Raw genomic sequence first — 21016 nt, forward strand, 5'->3', positions numbered from 1 at the left:
GAATACTTACTGTATACACTCCTTACTTCCACATCTAAAGAATCCATCTTGACAAGCACCTAAACATATTTATTTATCAACTAAATAATCCAATTAATTTCATCAATTGACAGACAAGTATGTTCTTCTGTACTGAAGTGCCATGAAATTGATTACGGAAAAGCAAACAAATATTTTCATATATTCATGCATATTATAACAACTGCCAAGAATGTATAATAGCTGAAAATGTCGCTACCTCCCATTCCATGAACTTAAATCCCCATAAATAAATAAACTAACAAACTTACCAAACAAACTAATTGTAATGTTGATTTACTTCTTAAACATGGATGACAACAACCATAAGTAACGAAGCTCAAAAATGATGAATGAATATCGGGGAAAAAATATAGAGCAGTTTCATACAATAAACATTGAACTTTATAAAATAGGGAAATCAGACAACATGTAAAACCTAAAAATCTAGGAATTGATCTAGCACCGCAATGAATAGATAAATCTTAATGAAACTTTATGGGAAAATGTAGAATATCAGCAAATTCAATCCCTGATAATTTCAGCCGTCAAACTTTAAAAGGAATAGAGAAAAACACGAAAACCTAAAAATAAGGGAATCTAACTAGCACCCAAATTTATACACAAACCTTAATAATACTTGGTGAAAATTGTGTAGAATGTAAAATTGATTAATCCCTGAAAGTTTGAGCCTCTATCTTGAAAAGGAGAAAATTATTAAATCTATCTAACATTAGATGGTCATATATAGTGGGAATCTTCATTAAAAATTTCAGCTGTCTATCATTTATAGGAGCTGAGAAAATAAAGTTTCCCCAACTACGTTTCTTACGGACCTAAGGACATTTCAAATTATAGAGTAGCTTCGCTACTAAAAAATACCTGTACAATCTATCTCATCATCGTCCAATAAACAATCCTTAACAAAATAAAATGACAGATTTTTGATTTTCGAATATTTTTCGAACATTTCTTAATTTCTCAATTTATAACATACAATATTTTATAAAATAGTAGGTTTTCTATAATAAGCGTCGGTCCGCCGTACATCCGTACACTAAGCTCTTCTTTAACTTAGACATTAAAGAATTGAATCGATTTTAAACTTTGCATGATAAATCCTATACGAGTCAAGAACGTTTTGAGAAGCAACTATATTCGGTACCAGATTGTCCGTACGTCCATTTTCAGAGGCTTATTAATATTTTTTTTAACAACATTATTTTGTATCATAATCAATCTATTGATCTGATTTTTTAAAACAGATTTCTAGAACAACAAAGTACAATGCTATAGGCGAAGCATCTCTATAATAAAGTCCTAAAATGACCTTAAACAGTACTATTTAAGCATTTTTTTTCTTCTAAATTTTCTTATATTCTGGTTATTTTATATGTAAATATTGGGAAAGATTTATTTATTAGTTTACAAGTCCTTACAAAAAAAAGTTTATTTACCTTTATACCATTACATTTAGCAGTTAGGGGAATACATTTGCCATCAGAACATTGAAATTGGTCTACAGAGCAGCTACAAACATCAAATATAAATAGTAGAGATCATAGAAGTCAAAGTATGCAAATGTAAAGGGGGTAATAACCCCCCCTCCCTCAACCTCTCATTTCACTTCCATATTTTTCATAAAATCATTGGATTACTCCCCAAGCCTTTAAAACTTCTAAATTTACTCCTCCAAAAAGGCTTGGACGTCTTTTGTCTAGATATCAAATGCCAAAGTTGGACCAATGCAATAGAAACTTAGTCTATGAACAAACTGACATAAAGGGGTGGATTCATGGAATGCATTTGAAAGATTTTCAGTTTTCTACTAATTTCTATGCAATTTAAAAAGACGATTTTTAAGTTTTAATATTTTAAAACTACGTGGTAGAAAATTGAATTTCTTTCAAATATATGCCATACAAATGAATGGATTTTTGTTTAATTGAAAATCCAAAAATTTAACTAATCGATTAAATGAAACTATACGATTATTATTTTAATATTCATGGAATGTTGTCATTAATTCGATGATATACATGATTTTTCAGAAAGGCTAAGAACAGGTTCTAATATATCAGATTTGAAGGCACTTTTGAAAGTGAAAACTAAAGTTACCTGGTGGAAGTTTTTGTACTGTTATCAGATTTAATAGAGTATGTAGAATAAAATGCTAAAAATATATAAAAAGTCTGTATGAGCCAGCCTGTCATTTTTATGCCTGTCTCACTTCTGAAATAAAAATTCATTTACAGTTTCGCCCTTAGAAACATTGGAGCGGGAGGAGGGTAACTTCCCCCACAGTCCTTATGATAAAGTTACAGGATGTCAGTCTGTCTATTTGTACCGAATGATCTCGCTAAGCGATAAACCGATATGGTTCTATACAGGGTAGCTTCTCATAGGTCCCGGTAAGGGTTGTAACTATTTTGGGGGTGTGTACCACATTTGACCAAATCAATACAAGCGAATTTTTATAATAAGAAATCTTAATAGCTAATATAATTGACGAAAATTTTTAAAAATAATCCTTCAATAGATTGAAATTAAGTTATAATATTTAGATAACCAACGAAAATTAAAAACAAAAACTTGTATAACGCCAAAGAATGAAAGAAACTATTAATAAAACTTTGAGTACCAGTATAATTTACAAGGTCCCCTTTATCTCTGAAAAATAATAAAATGAACACATGCTACCCATACAATATTAAAATAATAACAATCACAAAAAATCAGAGAAACGTTCATCACGGCTTACTTCTTTAAACTGATCACAAGTTTGTTTATGTTTTGGGTCACTCACGAAAAAAAATTATTAAATTAAAACTTAAACTGATATATATTATTATATTAGTTTAAATACTTTTAATGCTGATTTATGTGTTTTTTAAATAAAAATCTTGAAATTAATTTTAACCCTTTGAGGAAGGTTTTTTTCTTAATATTTTAAGAAAACTATTTTGTAATTTAGCGTGTATTCTATACATCATGAATGGAAAGATATATTCAATCGGATAGTTTTTTTCATTAATCTAGGCATGTTAGAATTGTCCTATCGATTTCAAACTTTGCATGGTGATTCCTTTAGTTGTTGGGTACGATTAAGAGAGCGTAGCAACTCTATAATCATTACCAGAATGTCCGTACGTTCATTTTAAACATGTTGATTTTTTTACTTTTTTAACAGCAAATTTTCATGTGATCTAATCATCTGATTGATCTGATTTTTGGTAAATTGATTCCTGGGACGACAAAGTATAATGTTATAAGCAAAGCAACCCTATAATCAAGTCCTAAAAATGTAAGTATGCCCATAAACATTATCCTATATTAAGCAGTTTTTCAAAACAAATACTTACAATTTTGCTTCGTATCTTATACATTTATATTCTGATTATTCAGTACTGACACGTACTATACAACTTACAAGTGTTAATGTCCGTTTGTCCTACTGTGTCAGTGCTTCGCTTTTATGGATGTTGTCATCCTTGTTTTATTGTAGATTTTAAAAGAAAAACTTTTTCTATTTTTTTTGAGGGGGAGGGAGGAATGGGTTGACCACTCCTCCCCCATTTTTAATTTTTGTTTTCAAAAAATAATAGAGGCGATTTTCTGTGAAGATTGAAGGTACCTCTCCCCAAAATAGTTATGAACCTTCCCAGGACCTATGAGAATCTACCCTTTAAACGAGAACCACATCGGTTCAGCGGTTAGCGATATTCTTCGTTACAAAAAAACAGACAGACAATAAAAATAATTGTCCTTTGGCTTTTCTAAATGCAAAGTTTTGTACATTAATATCGACCCATACATAAAAAATAGCTCCTTATTATTATCTTAGATTAATTAGAATTGTCCTGCCGTTTTAAAACTTTATGATTTTTGAAACAGTTACTATACGTAGTCATAAAACAAGGATGACAACATCCATACATTAACGAATCTCAAAAAGTCAGACGGTCAGACATACGAACATTCACATCATGTTAAGATGTGCCTATACGGGCTTTCTTATGATGATTTAAGAGTTTAAAGTCGATAGTACAATTATATCATGCAAAGCCTATCTGTTAGACCATCCTTTACGGAAATGTTAAATGCTTGCTGTTTAAAAAGAAACCATCAAAGCTAAAATAGAGGCATTTAATGAGGGGGTCTCAAATCCCTTAATTATGCCAGGGTTGTTGGATATACACCCTCTTAGGTGTCCATCCCTCTTTATTTACACCCCAATGAAAAACCCACCTACTATAATTGAGGGGGGGGGGGGGTGGAGGTAATAACGTATCTAAACTTACAATAGCCTAAAAACCTTCCTTGGACCAATGAAAAATTTCCTAAAAAATGTAAAAACGATCGTTCCAGCCATTTGCGAGATCTTAGCAAACATACATACAGACATTCATCCCGTACTTTTAGTAAATAGGAAAGTTTTTTTTGGTACATACTTAAAGCATTATGTAGTTTTTATCTATTTTTAATTGTTAAAATTAAATGAATAAATATTTGATTTTTAAATATATATGTCAAATGTATGTATATTGTAAAGTCAGGAATATTAGGTATTACAGTAACTTGCAATGCCTGGCGGTTTCTCTCAACGTCAATTGTCGAGCAAACCTAGCCCCCTCTTACTTTAAAACAAATTGGGGTAAAGTAAGATACAGTATTTTTGTTCTTTTAGGTTAGGTTATTTGAGGTAATATTGGGTAATTGGTAACCCCACATGGATTAGGAATGGGTAAACAATTACTCTTACACCTATTTTTAATTCATTTCAAACATAAAGGGGGGGGGGATGGGGTTTAGATAGAGAGAAAGGGGACAATAGGCTGTTTATTAAATTAGTCCCCAAAGTTTCATATAACGTATTCTTATTTGTTGGCTTAACAACTTTGGGGACTTTAGTGAATTGTGATTGGTTGGTTTCTTTAGTTAAGTATCTAAACGTTTCAACCACTTATTTTATACTACAGGTATTTTGGAGTGTCATCATCGCAAATGTATATCAATTTACCGGGCATTATCTCATCCCTATAGATCCCTGTGGTTCAGTGCTTGATAGGTACTTTGGGGGAATCTATTCATTATTATGTAATATGTATCCTTTATATTCTTGACGCCTACAGGTGAATTCTTAAATTACAATATTACACCCCTCCTTAATCAAGAAAAGATTATTAATGTGTCTATATATACATACAAAAGGTACGTCGTATGCAGAGGGAGAGGGGACAATTGGCTGTTTACATTACTGGTTCCCAAAGTCTTATAATAACCTTTTCTTATTTGTTGGCTTAACAACTTTGGGGACTTTAGTACCATTTGATTGGTCCGCTCATTAAGTTGAGTTTTCAAACGTTTCAACCAACTATTTTTTATCTAAAGAGGTGTTAATTTTGTAAATCACCATTGGGGATGTACATCGATTTATCGGCCATTGTTTTATCTTTTTAGATCCCTGCTTTATATGTCAATAATGTTTTGTTAATGATCCCATTATTACATGTCAGTATGTCCCTTAGGTTAATTATGTCGAGTAGTTATCGAAATCTAAATTGAAATACAAAGAACTTACTACTTTATATAATAGGATTATAATGAAAATAATGAGTATGATTCTCTTCTTATTATTAGCTAATAAAAGTAGAGTTGGACATAAATCATTACATTTTTCATTGCCATTCGGTGTCTTATATTACAATTAAGATAAAAAATACTTATTACTTACCACTTTATGTCGATACTAGCGGCTACACCCCTATAAGCATCTAGGGGCAGTTTATGTGGGAGATACCCTCCCTATAAATAGTTAAAAACCTTCCCTGGACCTATAAGAAGCTTCATTGTAAAGGAGAACCATATAGGTTCAGCGGTTAGCGAGATCCTTCACTACAAACAAAATAAGCTTACTACTTTATATAATAGGATTGAACATTTTAAATGGCAGAAAAATATTTTAAAAATCTTATAATTTTATTTTACCTTGTTTTTAAACTTCATTATCTTTTCAGTATAAAGGAGTGGTGTTGTGGTATGATTATCTCTAAACATATGATAATAGAAATATTATAACTAGATATTTATATATTTTATTTATTTATTTAGTTTTACTCTACCCAACCAAGATCCAACAGAGCAATTATTTTTTTATGATAGTAACATGATGTCTATCTGTCTGTAGCTTATAATCTTGCTATCCTCTGAACTGATGTGGTTCTTTATCTTTCTGGAGGGAAGATACTTTGACCCTCCCAAGAGAAATCATCTCTAGAAAAAAAAAGCTTCTCACAAAACTGAAAAGTGGAGGGTTTACTTACTCTCCTCACAGTCATTATGTGCATCTAGAGGTCTCTAGGGGCATATCTTCTCCAAATCTAAAGAAGGGTTAACGCATGATTAAAATTAGCTTTTTTAATTGGAAATTAATGTTTTTTGTTTAACTTAATTATTCATAGGTAAAAAACAATCATGCTTAAATATTTGAAACATAAATGCATAAGAACAGTTTTCAAATTATAAAAGCATTTTATATAATTTAAAAAAGATATTAATTATGTATTGCATAATTAATTAAAAAAAACATTTCTCTTGAAAGACCCTATGTTATTCTAATTATGTTATCTCTTTTACTAAAAGCATATGAAATATATTTACTTTTCTTTGTACATATATTACTTCATATGTATTATTATTGATAATATGCATAAGAAAAATTTTACAGTTATATTTGTTGTACTACAAGAATTGTATTCTAGTTAACCTACGTGAAAATTCAAAATAGTGTCTAAAAATTTTGCTACTTTATCTATTTTCCCAGTTATATAATGCTTTTATGAGAAGTATCTTACAATATGTAATTTTAAGATTCTTTTACAGAGCAAAATGGAAAATATTGAGCAATTAAGATCTGACTTTGAAAGGTAAATTTCATAAACTAAATCTCTTCTGTAAAAATACGAAACTCTAAAAGTAGAAAAACTAATCGTAAAGTCTAATTATTAAAAGCGGAGCTTTTCTATAATTAGGGTCGGTCCGTCCGTACATCCGTCCGTCCGTCTGTCCGTCTGTCTGTACGTCCGTAACGGATAGCTTTTTTTGTTAATTTAGGCATGTTAGAATTGTCCTATCGATTTCAAATTTTGCATGGTGATTCCTTTAATAGTTAGGTACGATTTAGAAAGCGTAGCAACCCTATAATCATCACCAAAATGTCCGTACGTCCATTTTAAACATGTTGATTTTTTTACTTTTTTAACAACAAATTTTTATGTGATCTAATCATCCGATTGATCTGATTTTTGGTATATTGATTCCTGGGACAACAAAGTATAATGTAATAAGCGAAGCAACTCTATAATCAAGTCCTAAAAATGTAAGTATGTCCATAAACATTATCCTGAATCAAGCAGTTTTTCAACAAATTTACTTACAATTTTGCTTTGACTCTTATACATTTATATTATGATTATTCAGTTCTGACACTATACAAGTGTTAATGTCCGTTTGTCCTACCATTTCAGTGCTTCGCTTTTATGGATGTTGTCATCCTTGTTGGATTAAAAGTTGGTTGTCAATACTAAAAATGTTTAAAACAATCCCTAAAACATATATTTATTTATATAGAGATACTTAGCAATGCAATGTATTAAAAATGCAAATAGGCTGCAAAAATGTTCAATTATAGAAACATTTCTTTATGATAATTTATTAGATTTCAAAACAAGAGTATTCTTTTTAATGTGTCGGAATTGTTTAGAATTTGTTAGATAGATATATATTTTTTTCTTTTTAAACTGAAGTTTTATTGTATTAATCAATAAATGTTTAGACATGGCCAAGGACATGTGTTTGCTTTCTGGGATAAGCTTACTAAACAAGAACAGAGACATCTAGTTGAAGATTTGGAAACTATAAATATAGCAGAAATGACTGATATGTTTACAAAAGCTAATGATAAGAGTCTTCAACTTAAAACAAAGGTGATCTAATTATTATTAATTATATGCTTATTTGCTTTATATTTTATAAATCTTATGATCCAAAAAAATTTTATGACTCAGTTTGACATAGAAAAATAGAAATAAAAGACAGATATTTTATAATTACAAATTTGAGGACTTTCTTTGTTTAAAAAGGCTTGAAACTGTATGTTACTGTATAAAAAAGTAAAATAGCAACAATCACTTGCTAAAAATATTTGAAAATAATGTTTCAGTTCATTGAAAACACCATTAAACATGGTTATTGCTAAGATGATAATTAAATGTGTTCCAGGACATGAAAAATTTACCCCAAAATCTGACAAAGAGTGCTGCAAATTGTTCAGAAGATGAGAAATTGAATTACTGGGATACCACTCTAAGGTAGTAGTAATATAAAAGTACCTCATAAATATCAGGGGAGATATTTTTATTCCATAGGGTAGGAACATTTAATTGAAAATGAAGCAGTCCCTATGATTTTATCTAAATCTATATGCTTTCAAAAAACATAATGGAGCACTGATTTGTACTTTATTTGTGACAAACAATCTTTTTTTCTTTGTCTTAAACTTTACCATTTGTGTTTAGATGCCTTTAAGTCATTGAAACTTTATATTAAACTGTTTTTAACCTATTTTTAAAACATATATAAAAAATATACTATGACACCAGTAGAATGAGACTGCAGAGCCTAAATTTGAATTAAGTCCCCAATAAACTTTTTTGGGGGTATTTAAATATTAATTTTTACTGTTGCCGTGATCATTTTGAACAAAGCAAAAGGTCTTTTTTTTATTTGGGTAAAATTCGTAGCTTTTAGAGTGTTTTGCTTCATAAATATTGTATTTTGGTATAGAGTAAAATTAGGCCTTATGATTTTACTATAAAAATTCACTAAAAAGTTAATTCTTTATAATATATCAACGAATTAACATTAACATGTTTAAGTTCTCTCACTTATTTTAAAAACATAAAAAATGGCTGTAAACTGGTTAAATGACAACAAATGTTTATGCAATACAACAAATTTATTTTTGTCACATATACAAATGTGTTATAAAATAAGATTATTCATACTTATCTTTTAAAATAATTTTAAAAGGTATGTATCTTTTATGTGTATGGTTTTCATTCTTTTCATTTTAATTAAATAAAAAATATTTAACTACATTGGAAATACGTCACTTTGTGAAAACACTCTTTTTTTGAATTGTAAAGAATTATATAAAACAAGACTTCTTATTGGTTAGATTTCAGAATTATTTGTTTTATTGTAAATGTTAGATTTTTCAATGAAATTAATTGTTTTGGAAAAAAAAAATATTTCCAATGAACAGAGTAATGTTTTTTTATTGTATCAATATAAAGTGAATTATATAAAAATGTTCTGTAAGCCACAATATTACCCGAAGTAAAAAAAGAGCTTTTGCTTCGGTCAAAATGATTACAGCAACACTAAAAATTAATTTTTAAATCCCCCAAAAAAAGTTTATTGGGGACTTAATTCAAATTTGGGCTCTGCAGTCTGATTCTATAGGTGTCCTAGTATATTTTTGACCCCCATTCAAAAATAGGTTAAAAACAGTTTAAAATACATATTTCTCAATCTTTAAAAATTGTGAATATGTTAAGTTATGAATTTACTGAATGGCTAGGGTTTGAATTTTTGAAACTGTTTATTAAAAAATTTGGTTAACACTCTAGCTTTGTATAATCTTTTGCCAAGATTTTGGGTTATCCCTTCCTCAAATGTTTTAATTAAATCAATGTGTTTTTTTTTATAGGGAAATAAGCCTTGGACATGTAGGAGTAATACTTCTAGCTGGTGGACAAGGAACTAGGCTAGGTGTGGAGTATCCAAAGGTAAGGGTGTGTATATGGGGGAGGAATATTTCTAGCTGGTGGACAGGAAACTAGGCTAGGGGTGGAGTATCCAAAGGTAAGGTTGTGTGTGGGGGAGTAACACTTCTAGCTGATGGACAGGGAACTAGGCTAGGGGTTGCGTATCCAAAGGTAAGGTGTGTGTGGGGGAGTAACACTTCTAGCTGGTGGACAGGGAACTAGGCTAGGGGTGGAGTATCCAAAGGTAAGGGTGTATGTATAGGGGAGTAATACTTCTAGCTGGTGGACAGAGAACTAGGCTAGGGGTGGAGTATCCAAAGGTAAGGGTGTGTATGGGGGAGTAATACTTCTAGCTGGTGGACAGGGAACTAGGCTAGGGGTGGAGTATCCAAAGGTAAGGTTGTGTGTGGGGGAGTAACACTTCTAGCTGGTAGACAGGGAACTAGGCTAGGGGTGGAGTATCCAAAGGTAAGGGTGTGTATATGGGGGAGTAACACTTCTAGCTGGTGAACAGGTAACTAGGCTAGGGGTGGAGTATCCAAAGGTAAGGGTGTGTATATGGGGGAGTAACACTTCTAGCTGGTGAACAGGTAACTAGGCTTGGTGTGTAGTATCCAAAGGTAAGGGTGTGTATATGGGGGAGTAACACTTCTAGCTGGTGGACAGGGAACTAGGCTAGGTGTGGAGTATCCAAAGGTAAGGGTGTGTATAGGGGAGTAACACTTCTAGCTGGTAGACAGAGAACTAGGCTAGGTGTAGAGTATCCAAAGGTAAGGGTGTGTGTATAGGGGAGTAATACTTCTAGCTGGTGGACAGGGAACTAGGCTAGGTGTGGAGTATCCAAAGGTAAGGGTGTGTGTATGGGGGAGTAACACTTCTAGCTGGTAGACAGGGAACTAGGCTAGGTGTGGAGTATCCAAAGGTAAGGGTGTGTGTATAGGGGAGTAACACTTCTAGCTGGTGAACAGGGAACTAGGCTAGGTGTGGAGTATCCAAAGGTAAGGGTGTGTGTATAGGGGAGTAATATTTCTAGCTGGTGGACAGGGAACTAGGCTAGGGGTGGAGTATCCAAAGGTAAGGGTGTGTGTATGGGGGAGTAACACTTCTAGCTGGTGGACAGGGAACTAGGCTAGGGGTGGAGTATCCAAAGGTAAGGGTATGTGTATTGGGGAGTAACACTTCTAGCTGGTAGACAGGGAACTAGGCTAGGGGTGGAGCATCCAAAGGTAAGGGTATGTGTATTGGGGAGTAACACTTCTAGCAGGTGGACAGGGAACTAGGCTAGGTGTGGAGTTTTCAAAGGTGAGGGTGTCTGAGTTGTGTAGAAACTTAAGCTTTATACAGTGCCTATAAAAATGGGGATAAATTAAAAATATTTGGCCAAAAATCTTGAAAGGCGTTATATCAGCTAGAATAATAAAATATTCTAATATGACATAGCTCGGGATACTTTGGCCAAAAGTTTTTTATTTAATCCCTTTTTTATAGGCATGATAAAACACAAATAAACTTTTCAGGGTATGTTTGATATTGGTCTCCACAGTGGTAAATCATTATTCCAATTACAGGTAAAAAACGAATGAAAAAACTTAATATAAAAAGGACAATTACTCAACTCGTTGTCAGGAGGTACTCTTAGAAGGTAAAGATTGACCCTAACTATAGAAGCTTCACCTTTTAAATAGGTAAAATCATAAAGTAAAGTATTTTTTGTTTATCTTAAACTTCAGTGCATATTTATATAGGTTGAGAGAATATTAAAACTACAGCAGCTATCAGAGAGGTAAATTTAAGTTGAAAAAAAATTCAACACTAGAGTAATATAGATCTGTTCATTCAACATATTTCATCTTAGTAGTAACTTTCTTACTTTCTTCTTTATTCTCTTTTTGTGTCTTTCTTTTCTTCCTATACGTATTTAAAAATGTTTTATTTTCTATCTTTCTTTTAGTTTTAGTTTTAATTTTAGTTTAACAGGGCAGAGTGGTAAAATAAGGCTGTACATAATGACAAGTGATCATACAAGACAACAATCACAAGGTTATCTATATTATTATAAGCATAGCTACTCTATAACTATGTAGGATAAGGCTGTACATAATGACTAGTGATCATACAAGACAACAAACACAAGGTTATCTATATTATTATAAGCATAGCAACTCTATATCTATGTAAGATAAGGGTGTACTAATGACTAGTTATCATACAAGACAACAAACGCAAGGTAAACCATATTAGCTTAAAAATAGAAATAGTTAATTTACCAAAGGTACTGTTTAATAATTTGTTATTAATATAATTTACAATCCAATTTTTACAATAGTTTTAATGTTTTCTTCCTGCTTTTAACGTTGTTTTAACAATCATTTCCAGAGGATTTTAATCAGCTTTAGACGGTTTCACTTAAATGCATAGTAGAGCACCCCCTTCGGATAAAATTGTAGTACTTATTCCTTTGTTTATTCTCTTAAGTTTGGTTGGTTTAGTTTTTTTTGGTACAGGGTAGCCCGCAGGGTTAGGGTATTGCAGTTATAGGTCCCACAAGGGCATATAAATTACTTCCCACCCCCTTTATTTTTAAACTAAGTTAAAAATGAAGAGGGGGTTTGAGTGCTCGATAGACAATTTAAGGCAAAAATATCTTAGTTTATTTATATAGACTATTTTGCGGAGAACAAATATTTTGGAGCAGACAGAGATGATATAGTTATCTTTGAACAGAGAATCATTCCGGCATTTAATGATCAGGTTTTTAGTAGCGTAGCTACTCTACAACAAGAACCAGTCATCCGTTTGTATTACAGCAGAGAGGAAGATAGAGAAAAGGGACAATGGGCTGTTTATTACAATAGTCCACAAAGTTTTTAATAACGTTTTCTTATTCGTTGGCCTAACAACTTTGGGGGTGATTTTTGATTGGTAGATTAATTAAGTAGAGCATTTAAACATTTCAAGCATTCAAGCATTTTAAACATTTCAATTTTTAACCTATAGAAGGAATGATTTTTTATGTCATCATTAAGGATTTACATCAACGTATCGGCCATTGTCTTATCCCTTTAGATCCCTGCAAAAAATATAAGTATGGAACAGAGTGGATTGATTTTGTCGAGAAGATTCCCCTAGCCATGGGGTAGGTTGAAGCCTAATAAAATTAGAAGCAAGACCGCCTCTTAACTGCATGCTAAACAACGCCATTATGTTTATTATTTTAGGGCCAGTTTAGACTTCCAGTTGATTTTTAAAATTGTATAATGTTAATTTCCCTGAGGCTTACATGCGGTTGCCGATACCTAGTTTTTTTTATTATATGAAATTTAATTGTATTTTTCCTAGGGTAAATTTCTAATGTCATCCAAATATAGTGTGGCCAAGTCACCCGACGGCAATGGAGGTCTTTATAGAGCTCTCAGGTAATGGAGGTCTTTATAGAGATTTCAGATAATGGAGGTTTGTATAAATCTCTCAGGTAATGGATATCTGTATAGAGCTCTCAGGTAATGAATGTCTGTATAGAGCTTTCAAGTAATGGAGGTCTGTATAGAGCTCTCAGGTAATGGAGTACTTTGTAGAGCTCTCAGGTAATGGAGGTCTGTATAGAGCACTCAAGTAATGGAGGTCTGTATAGAGCTCTCAGGTAATGAAGGTCTGTATAGAGCTTTCAGGTAATGGAGGTATGTATAGAGCTATCAGATAATAGAGGTCTGTATAGAGCTCTCAGGTAATGGAGGTCTGTATAGACCTCTCAGGTAATGGAGGTCTGTATAGAGCTCTCAGGTAATGGAGGTCTGTATAGAGTTCTCAGGTAATAGAGGTCTGTATAGAGCTCTCAGGTAATGGAGGTCTGTATAGAGCTCTCAGGTTATAAAGGCCTGTATCAGTGTATAGAGCTCTCAAGTAATGGAGGTCTGTATAGAGCTCTCAGGTAATGGAGGTCTATATAGAGCTCTCTAGTAATGGAGGTCTGTATAGAGCTCTCTAGTAATGGAGGTCTGTATAGAGCTCTCAGGTAATTATGGAGGACTTTCAGATGGTCTGTCAGTCTTTCCGTAATACTTTGGAGAAAAACATTAAAGCTTCTGTTTTTTTGTGTTTTCTATTCTTTTTTATGACCACTAAAAACATCTGCTTTAAAACTAACTTTGTCCGTTTGACCTGAAATAGCTTATAGTGTCTCAAAACAGTTGTGCACCACTTGGCTCAACTATCCCAATTGACGACATATTATGATTAAATATGACGTTAATCGGCATAGGTTGCCCAAATGTTAGAACTTTTTTCCACTTTCTTGGAGACACTATAAGCTGCTTCTAAAAATCAGCTTGAATTCTAAACATGACCTGAATATGGCAGTTCTTCTTTTCAAATACACTTTAAAAAGAATCCAAATGGATTTAAATTTGAGGCTTCGTCGCGGCTGCCGAGCCCTGGTGATATTATTATAAATTATAAATATCTAGGGAAGAAAAGATTTTAGATGATCTAGAAAATCATGGAATAAGGTAAAAATTAATTATTATCTATAATTCCTTGTTTGCATTGAAAAATCCCGCTAACTGCTAATTGAAGTGTCTTTTTACTTTACATCGAAGCTTTATTTAGGTCCTATGTGTATCTATAAATTTGTTTGTATGTCTATCTTAGTATAGGAAATTGGACGTATCTTATATCTTTTTTTTATCATGTATTGTTTTAGATATCTGCACTCACATTGTGTTGACAATGTTTTGGCCAAGGTAATTCTTTTATTCCAATACAGTAATAGAAAGAAATTGAAGTTAAGTAAGTAATAAGTTAGCGAGATCCTCATTGACAAACAAAACTTCACTACTTTATAATTATACTAGCGGTTACGCCCCCTAGAGGCCTCTAGTGGCACTTAGGGGAGAATGGGTAAGTTTTTATTATTTCCTAGGGGCGATTTCTCTTGGTAGGGTGGTAGAACCCTCCCCCAAAGTAGTCATAAACCTTCCCAGGACCACTAAGAAGCTAAAATGTCAAATATAACCATATCGGTTCAGCGGTTAGCAAGAACCTTCGATAAAATAAACTTACCACTTTATATAATAGGATGAGAAATGTTATTCTTTTCTTGAAAAAATAACTATCTTTTCCATACAAAATCACAATGAAAAAGAACAGTAAAACTATTCTATATTTTTTTATCAACAAGAATGACAGCATCCATAAAAGCGAAGCTCTGTAACAGTATGACAGACGAACATTAGCTCTTATAGAGTGTCAGAACCGAATATACAAAATATAAATATATAAGTTTTTACAAAATTATACGTAAATTTGTTGCAAAACTTCTTAAATGCGGAATACTGTTTAAGGACATACTGACATTTTTAGGACTTGATTATAGAGTTGCTTCGCTTATAATATTGTAACTTATTGTAATAGGAATCAGAACTCTAAAAATCAGATGACCGGATGATTATATCACATAAACAATTGCTGTTTCTAAATCGCACCTAACTACTACAGGAATCATCTTGCAAAGTTTGAAATCGATAGGAAAATTTTAAATAGCTATCCATTACGGACGGACGTACGGATGAACGGACTGCCCATTATTAAAGAAAAGTTTCACTTTTAATAATTTGGTTAAAATATGTAAATACAGTATAGTTAAATAAACTGTAAATTAAACTCTTAAAAATCACAAACCTTGGTATACTAGTATAGTACTTTTTATAATTGCAGACATGCATACTCTGGTTGTAGAGTAGCTCCGCCACTAAAAAGCTTAAATAAGAATGAAAAATAGATTATCTAATAAATATATTTCAATTAACTTCTCAATGTTTAAATAAATAATTTGATAATAATATAAGAATTATATTTTAAAATCTTCGCTGAGTGGTTAATTTCTGTATAATACTTTACTTCTTTCCGTTCCATCCACCACCAGCTGAAGTACCACCCGCTGATCCGCCGCCGAAACCTTTACCGCCGAGGAATCCAAGTCCTCCGCCGCCAGATCCGCTAAAGCTACCGCCCAACCCGCTCTGGCCGGGACAATTCAGCCCGACACAGCCGTCGAACGCATGTCCAAAACCGGCGCCGCCAAGACCGGGAATTCCGCCGCCAAAACCGCTCCCGCCACCCAGCTGGAGCCTGGTTGGGAAGCCGCCAAACTGCGGCGAAGGAGCAGAGTTGACCGCTGTAAAAGCAAGGGCCGCCAACAAAAGAAGCTTCATTCTAAAAAAAGATGAAAAATAAATCATTAGGAAGCGCAGTAATATCGATGTCTTACATAATTTCAGGGAGGGAAAAGAATATAGACTATAAATTTTACTGGTACCCAAAGTACGATAAAAATATATATATTCCCATTGATAATAAACAAAATCATCTCTACTATTGACAAGTTATATTTTAAAAATTCAGATTTGTTAAATGTACCAAAAGAATGCGATCATTTAGATAAAAAAAACAATATTACCTTAATAATTGTGAAGTAATCAAACGTTGATTAATGACTGATTAAATAAATTTACCCCAAACCATTTTATAACAAAAATCTAACTATTTACCTGTCTAATGTAGCAAAGACTCCGCCCCCTTTTTTGATAAACTGACGTCGTGACGCGAGTTTTTTTTTAAAGTAATACCTGGCTTATGAAATATGGGCAGGGTTTTAAAGTGTTTTTGAAAACCAACAAAAGATCGACTAGCAAAAATAGCGATTCATGAAATTAACAGTTTATAAAAACTTTTTGGTAATATCCTCTTAGAAATTTTTTGTTCAATTTTGAAAATTTGAGTACACTTCATTGGCTTAACATCTTTTGGAGCTTTAGTAAATTTTGATTTATTAAATCATTAAGATGAGTGTTCAAACATTTCAACCACTAATTGTAATCTACAGAAGCGGTATTTTTGTGTTTTATCTTTGGGGATGTACATAAATTTATCGGTCATATTCTTATCCCTTTCTCTCCTAAGTTGTTCAGCCAACAAATGAGATTATTATAAAACTTTGGGGGCTAGTGTAAAAAATCCCATCCGTACCTGCTTATCTTGGCTTATCAGATGTCTACGGTATAACTTAGAAGGGCGTGTCATAAAATTTCTAATTCGCCGCCAAAATCTCCACCCATTTTCATATCTTAAATTGTTTTAAAACATATCAAACTGTAAAGTCTATATGTACTATTTACTATAAAATAGCATAAAACCATCCTAAGAAATAAATCTAATAAATGATAAAATAGCCTCAAACCATATCAGGACCTGGGTGAAGCTTCTCTATCGTAGAAAACTTAATTTGTTCAGTAGTTATTGAAATCGCTTCAGACAAAAATGTTATATTTGTATGATACACTAATTGTACACTAGACTATATAAGTTTGAAGGAATTTTAATTAATATAATAGATTTGAAATCTGCATAAAATTTTAAGGTTTTTTTTATAAAATTCGTTTTTTATATAATTCTTTATTTAAAGGCGCAAATACGATTTAAGTTAATTAATTTTGACATCTGTGATTGGTGGATTGAAAACTATCTGCGCTCTGATTGGAGAAGCTTAAGTGTCTTACATCATTCAACCAATTAGAGCGCGGGTAGGTTTCAATCTAGCTTTCCTATTGGTCAAAATAAATTAACTTAAATCGTATTTGCGCCGTTAAATAAATAATTAAATAAAAAACGAATTTAATAAAAAACCCTTAAAATTTTATGCAGATTTCAAATCTATTATATTAATTAAAATTCCTTCAAACTTATATAGTCTATTGTACACCTTACTAAATCAGTTAATTTGCCATAAACCATTTCTTGGAAGCAACTATTAGTACCTATAAAAATGAAATCATACATTACAAATGACCAATAATAGGCCAGTTTACATTTTAATCAACCAATGGTAAAATATATACTGGCCTATCATTAGTCATTTGAATTGTATGACGTCATTTTTTTATAGGCACTATAGGCTGCTTACATTTTTTATCTTATAATTTTAGAGGAAAAAAATTCATCCTTGCTTTTCATTTTCAATGAGCTTACATCAAGTTTTTTTATTTAGGTTGCAGACCCTTTGTTTCTTGGTTATTGTATCAGCAAAGGAACAGGTAGGTTATTGAAATTGTAGCCACACGGAATTCATTTTCTCCTTAGCCAATGCGGGGGACCTAATTCTTATGTAAGTCTAGCCACTGCTATGGGTTAAACCAGTTAGATGGGACAATGGGCTGTGTATTACGCCACACCCCAAAGATTTGTAATAACGTTTTCTTATTCGTTGACTGAACAACCTATTATGGAATTATAATTGGTTGGTTCATTCAGTAAAGTGTCCAAAAGTTTCAACTACAAGTTTTATTCTACAGAAGGGGTAATTTTTGTATCTTACAAAAACCCCCTCATAAAACCAAAAATTGAAATTCCTTCAAACACAGGCGTGTTGCATATCAAAATGACTTCATTGAAATGCTGATTACGAATCTGAAAACCGTTTTAAAAAATATTGCTCCTAGTTCGAATAAGATCTCATTAAGTACCTAAAAACAGCTGATTTAGTCATTTTTTTTTATTTTGGTAGGTTATTTGAAAATCATTTCAGACTGAATCAATATTTTTCAAAACGGTTTTCAGATCTGTAATCAGCATTTCAATGCGGACATTTTGATATGCAACATGCCTGTGTTTGAAGGAATTTCAATTTTTGGTTGTATAAGGGGGCAGGCATATTTGATACCCCCCGCGCGCCTGTTGTTTTTGGATTAAAAAACCTCTTTCAAGTTTCACAGGGTTTCATATTGGCCCAGTATCCAGTCTGCTAATGTGAAATTCCAAAATCGACTCACCCTATTGTGTACGATTTCAAGTTAACTATTATATTATGTCCTTTTGCCTGTAAGGAAATATTTTTTTTATGCTTTGCTTTGCTTCTTGGGGATCAAATTTCTTCTTTGTTAATTACTTAGCTGGCTATTTTTTACGCTACTTATGGTATAGTATAAACTAGCAGTGTCTAAACTTTTCAACTAAGTTCTACATCAATTTGTCAGCCATATTGTCTTATCCCTTTATGGTCTTTTTACCCTGGATTAATTTAGTAGCGAAGCTGCTCTATAGTTCCGAATGCTCGTCCGTCCGTCTGTCCGCAAGTAATGAATTGGGGGAAACGTGATTTTCTCGGATCCTATTCAAGATAGACAGCAGAAACTTTTAGAGAAGATTCCAATGACATATGTCTATCTAATCTATACATTGTTTTGTCCATCTGTCTGTTATTTGGCGTGCTAGATCAATTCCTAGATTTTTAATTTTTTTTGATTTTCTCAACTCCTTTTCAAGATAGAGGGCTGAAATTTTCAGGGATCAATAAATTTTACATTTTACATATTTCCACCAAGTTTTATTAAGATTTGTGTATTAATCGATACCTAGATTTTTGAGCTTCCCTACTTATGGATGTTGTCATCCTTGTTTTTTTATTAAGAAAGTGGAAACAAGATTATAGAGAAAATGGAACCAAAAGAGGGTTTAGCTGTTGTTGTACAGATAGATGATAAAATACAGGTAGATAGATAGATAGGTAGATAGATAGATCTGCTCTGCGCCGGGAAGGTGATAGGTTCGAATCTCGGACCGACACTGCGCCATAACTAAGGGCGTTAAAAATGGTTCCAATTGCTGCTATGTCAGGTGTGCCACATGAATAGTAAGAGTAGGGGGAATGCCTTGGTCCATAAACAGGCGAAACTCATTTCCATGCACAGTTAGAACTTCTCAGACAAAAGTCGTGCAATCAAAGGGTTGGTTGTCTGGTGGATGTTACTTAACCTACTATCATTGGGTGTTGGATTATCGCATCCCGTTACACGCGGATGATGCTCTGGATTCTCTAGATTATCACGATGTAATGGTAATGGTAGATAGATAGATTTATAGATAAATATCTAGAAGAACTATATTTTTTAGCTTCACAAAGACAGAATTTTGTAAATTTCAATTAAAATTTTTCCAGTATTGCTTCAAAACACATTAATTTTCGCTGGATTTAATCTGGCTCTCAGTCACACTAAAAAATCATGTATAGTATCGTATTAAGACAATTTTCCACGAATATTTAGATAAAAATCATAAAATAAAACCAGTTTTGTTAGCCAAGGCCTTCGTCTCCCCGGGTCTAACAAAACTGGTTTGAACATCATAATTTTTCTGTTTAATATCCGCGGTAAGCTGTCAGTGTCCATAATATGATGCGATTAATAACTATTATCAGGTGGTTGAATATAGTGAAATAAACAAAACTGGTTTTAATCTTAAAAATTTTCATTTTAATATCCCCGGAAAGCTGTCTATAATACGATGCGATAATAGTTATTTCTCGCATTGTATTATAAACAGCTTTTCGCGGATATAGAATGTACAATTATAAGATTAAAACTAGATTTTTTAGCCCGTGCCATCGGCACCTCGGGGCTAAAAAAATCTGGTTTTAATCTTATGATTGTACATTTCTATATACGTAGAAAGCTGGATATAATACGATGCTAGACATAGTTTTTTCGTATGGATGAGAACCGGTTCCTATCCACCGGATTCGAATGAATACGAGAATAGTTATTTCTCGCATCGTATTATAAACGGCTTTCCGCGGATATAGAATGTACAATTATAAGATTAAAACTAGTTTTTTTAGCCCCGAGGTGCCGGAGGCATCTGCTAAAAAAACTGGTTTTAATCTTATGATTGTACATTTTTATATTCGTATGAAGCCGTTTAAAATACGATGCTAGACATAGTTTTTTCGTATGGATGAGAACCGGTTCCTATCCACCGGATTCGAATGAATACGAGAAAAACTATTATTAGGTGGTTGAATATAGTGAAATAAACGATGAGCAAGCCAATATGAGGACACCCCACGGAAAACTAGTTTACAGGAATTGTATACAAGCTATAAATCAACACTTAATCCATATAACAAAATAACAGGATGTTTTTACTGCGTGTTTGTTTGCTTGTTTGTATGTTTGTACCGAAGGATCTCGCCAACCGCTGTCCCGATATGGTTCTCCTTAACGAGGTAGCTTCCCACTGGTCCCGGGAAGATTTACAACTTTTTTTGTGGCGGGGTACCACCACCCTCCAAAGAGAAATCACAAAAAAATCAAGAAAAAATAAAGCAACATAGATAATAA

The 21016-nt window shown here is 32.7% G+C and overlaps 3 protein-coding genes across 6 annotated transcripts in view; 1 reads left to right on the forward strand and 2 right to left on the reverse strand.

The window, feature by feature from the left end:
- The window catches only part of yl (Putative vitellogenin receptor yl), a 268402-nt gene that overhangs the window by 30959 nt on the left and 216427 nt on the right, over positions 1-21016 (reverse strand). For all 4 annotated transcript variants that reach the window (XR_013874648.1, XR_013874646.1, XR_013874647.1 and 1 more), the window contains exons 2-5: positions 2137-2249; positions 1476-1548; positions 901-937; positions 11-59 (exon numbers count right to left, since the gene is read on the reverse strand). Coding sequence is in view for 1 of the 4 variants with exons in the window: in XM_080147328.1 (XP_080003454.1) it covers positions 11-59; positions 901-937; positions 1476-1548; positions 2137-2231 (254 nt within the window). In the remaining 3 variants the exon portion in view is untranslated. The remainder of the gene's footprint in view (positions 1-10; positions 60-900; positions 938-1475; positions 1549-2136; positions 2250-21016) is intronic.
- On the forward strand, positions 6893-20695 carry LOC145306457 (UDP-N-acetylhexosamine pyrophosphorylase-like). Its single transcript, XM_080148555.1, has 15 exons — positions 6893-6944; positions 7853-8003; positions 8299-8387; positions 9791-9869; positions 11366-11416; positions 11594-11631; positions 11818-11888; positions 12511-12599; positions 13188-13264; positions 14312-14353; positions 14548-14587; positions 17890-17935; positions 19309-19388; positions 20095-20125; positions 20688-20695. Exons 1-15 carry the CDS (start codon positions 6907-6909, stop codon positions 20693-20695), a joined length of 930 nt encoding a protein of 309 aa, XP_080004681.1. The 5' UTR covers positions 6893-6906.
- On the reverse strand, positions 15622-16353 carry LOC145305839 (uncharacterized). The gene is made up of 2 exons (XM_080147662.1): positions 16303-16353; positions 15622-16058 (listed from the first exon to the last, which is right to left on the reverse strand). Exon 2 carries the CDS (start codon positions 16055-16057, stop codon positions 15740-15742), a length of 318 nt encoding a protein of 105 aa, XP_080003788.1. The 5' UTR covers position 16058; positions 16303-16353; the 3' UTR covers positions 15622-15739.

The sequence above is a fragment of the Acartia tonsa genome, chromosome 14 (assembly GCF_053477335.1).
Source record: "Acartia tonsa isolate MP-2025a chromosome 14, ASM5347733v1, whole genome shotgun sequence".
Taxonomy (NCBI): domain Eukaryota; kingdom Metazoa; phylum Arthropoda; class Copepoda; order Calanoida; family Acartiidae; genus Acartia; species Acartia tonsa.

Bases quoted from the DNA above. Each gene is read 5' to 3' on its own strand.
- LOC145305839 (XM_080147662.1), bottom strand. From the start codon at position 16,057: ATGAAGCTTCTTTTGTTGGCGGCCCTTGCTTTTACAGCGGTCAACTCT.
- LOC145306457 (XM_080148555.1), top strand. From the start codon at position 6,907: ATGGAAAATATTGAGCAATTAAGATCTGACTTTGAAAG. The intron at 6,945-7,852 runs GTAAATTTCATA...ATAAATGTTTAG, and splicing joins TTAAGATCTGACTTTGAAAG to ACATGGCCAAGGACATGTGT. The intron at 8,004-8,298 runs GTGATCTAATTA...AATGTGTTCCAG, and splicing joins GTCTTCAACTTAAAACAAAG to GACATGAAAAATTTACCCCA.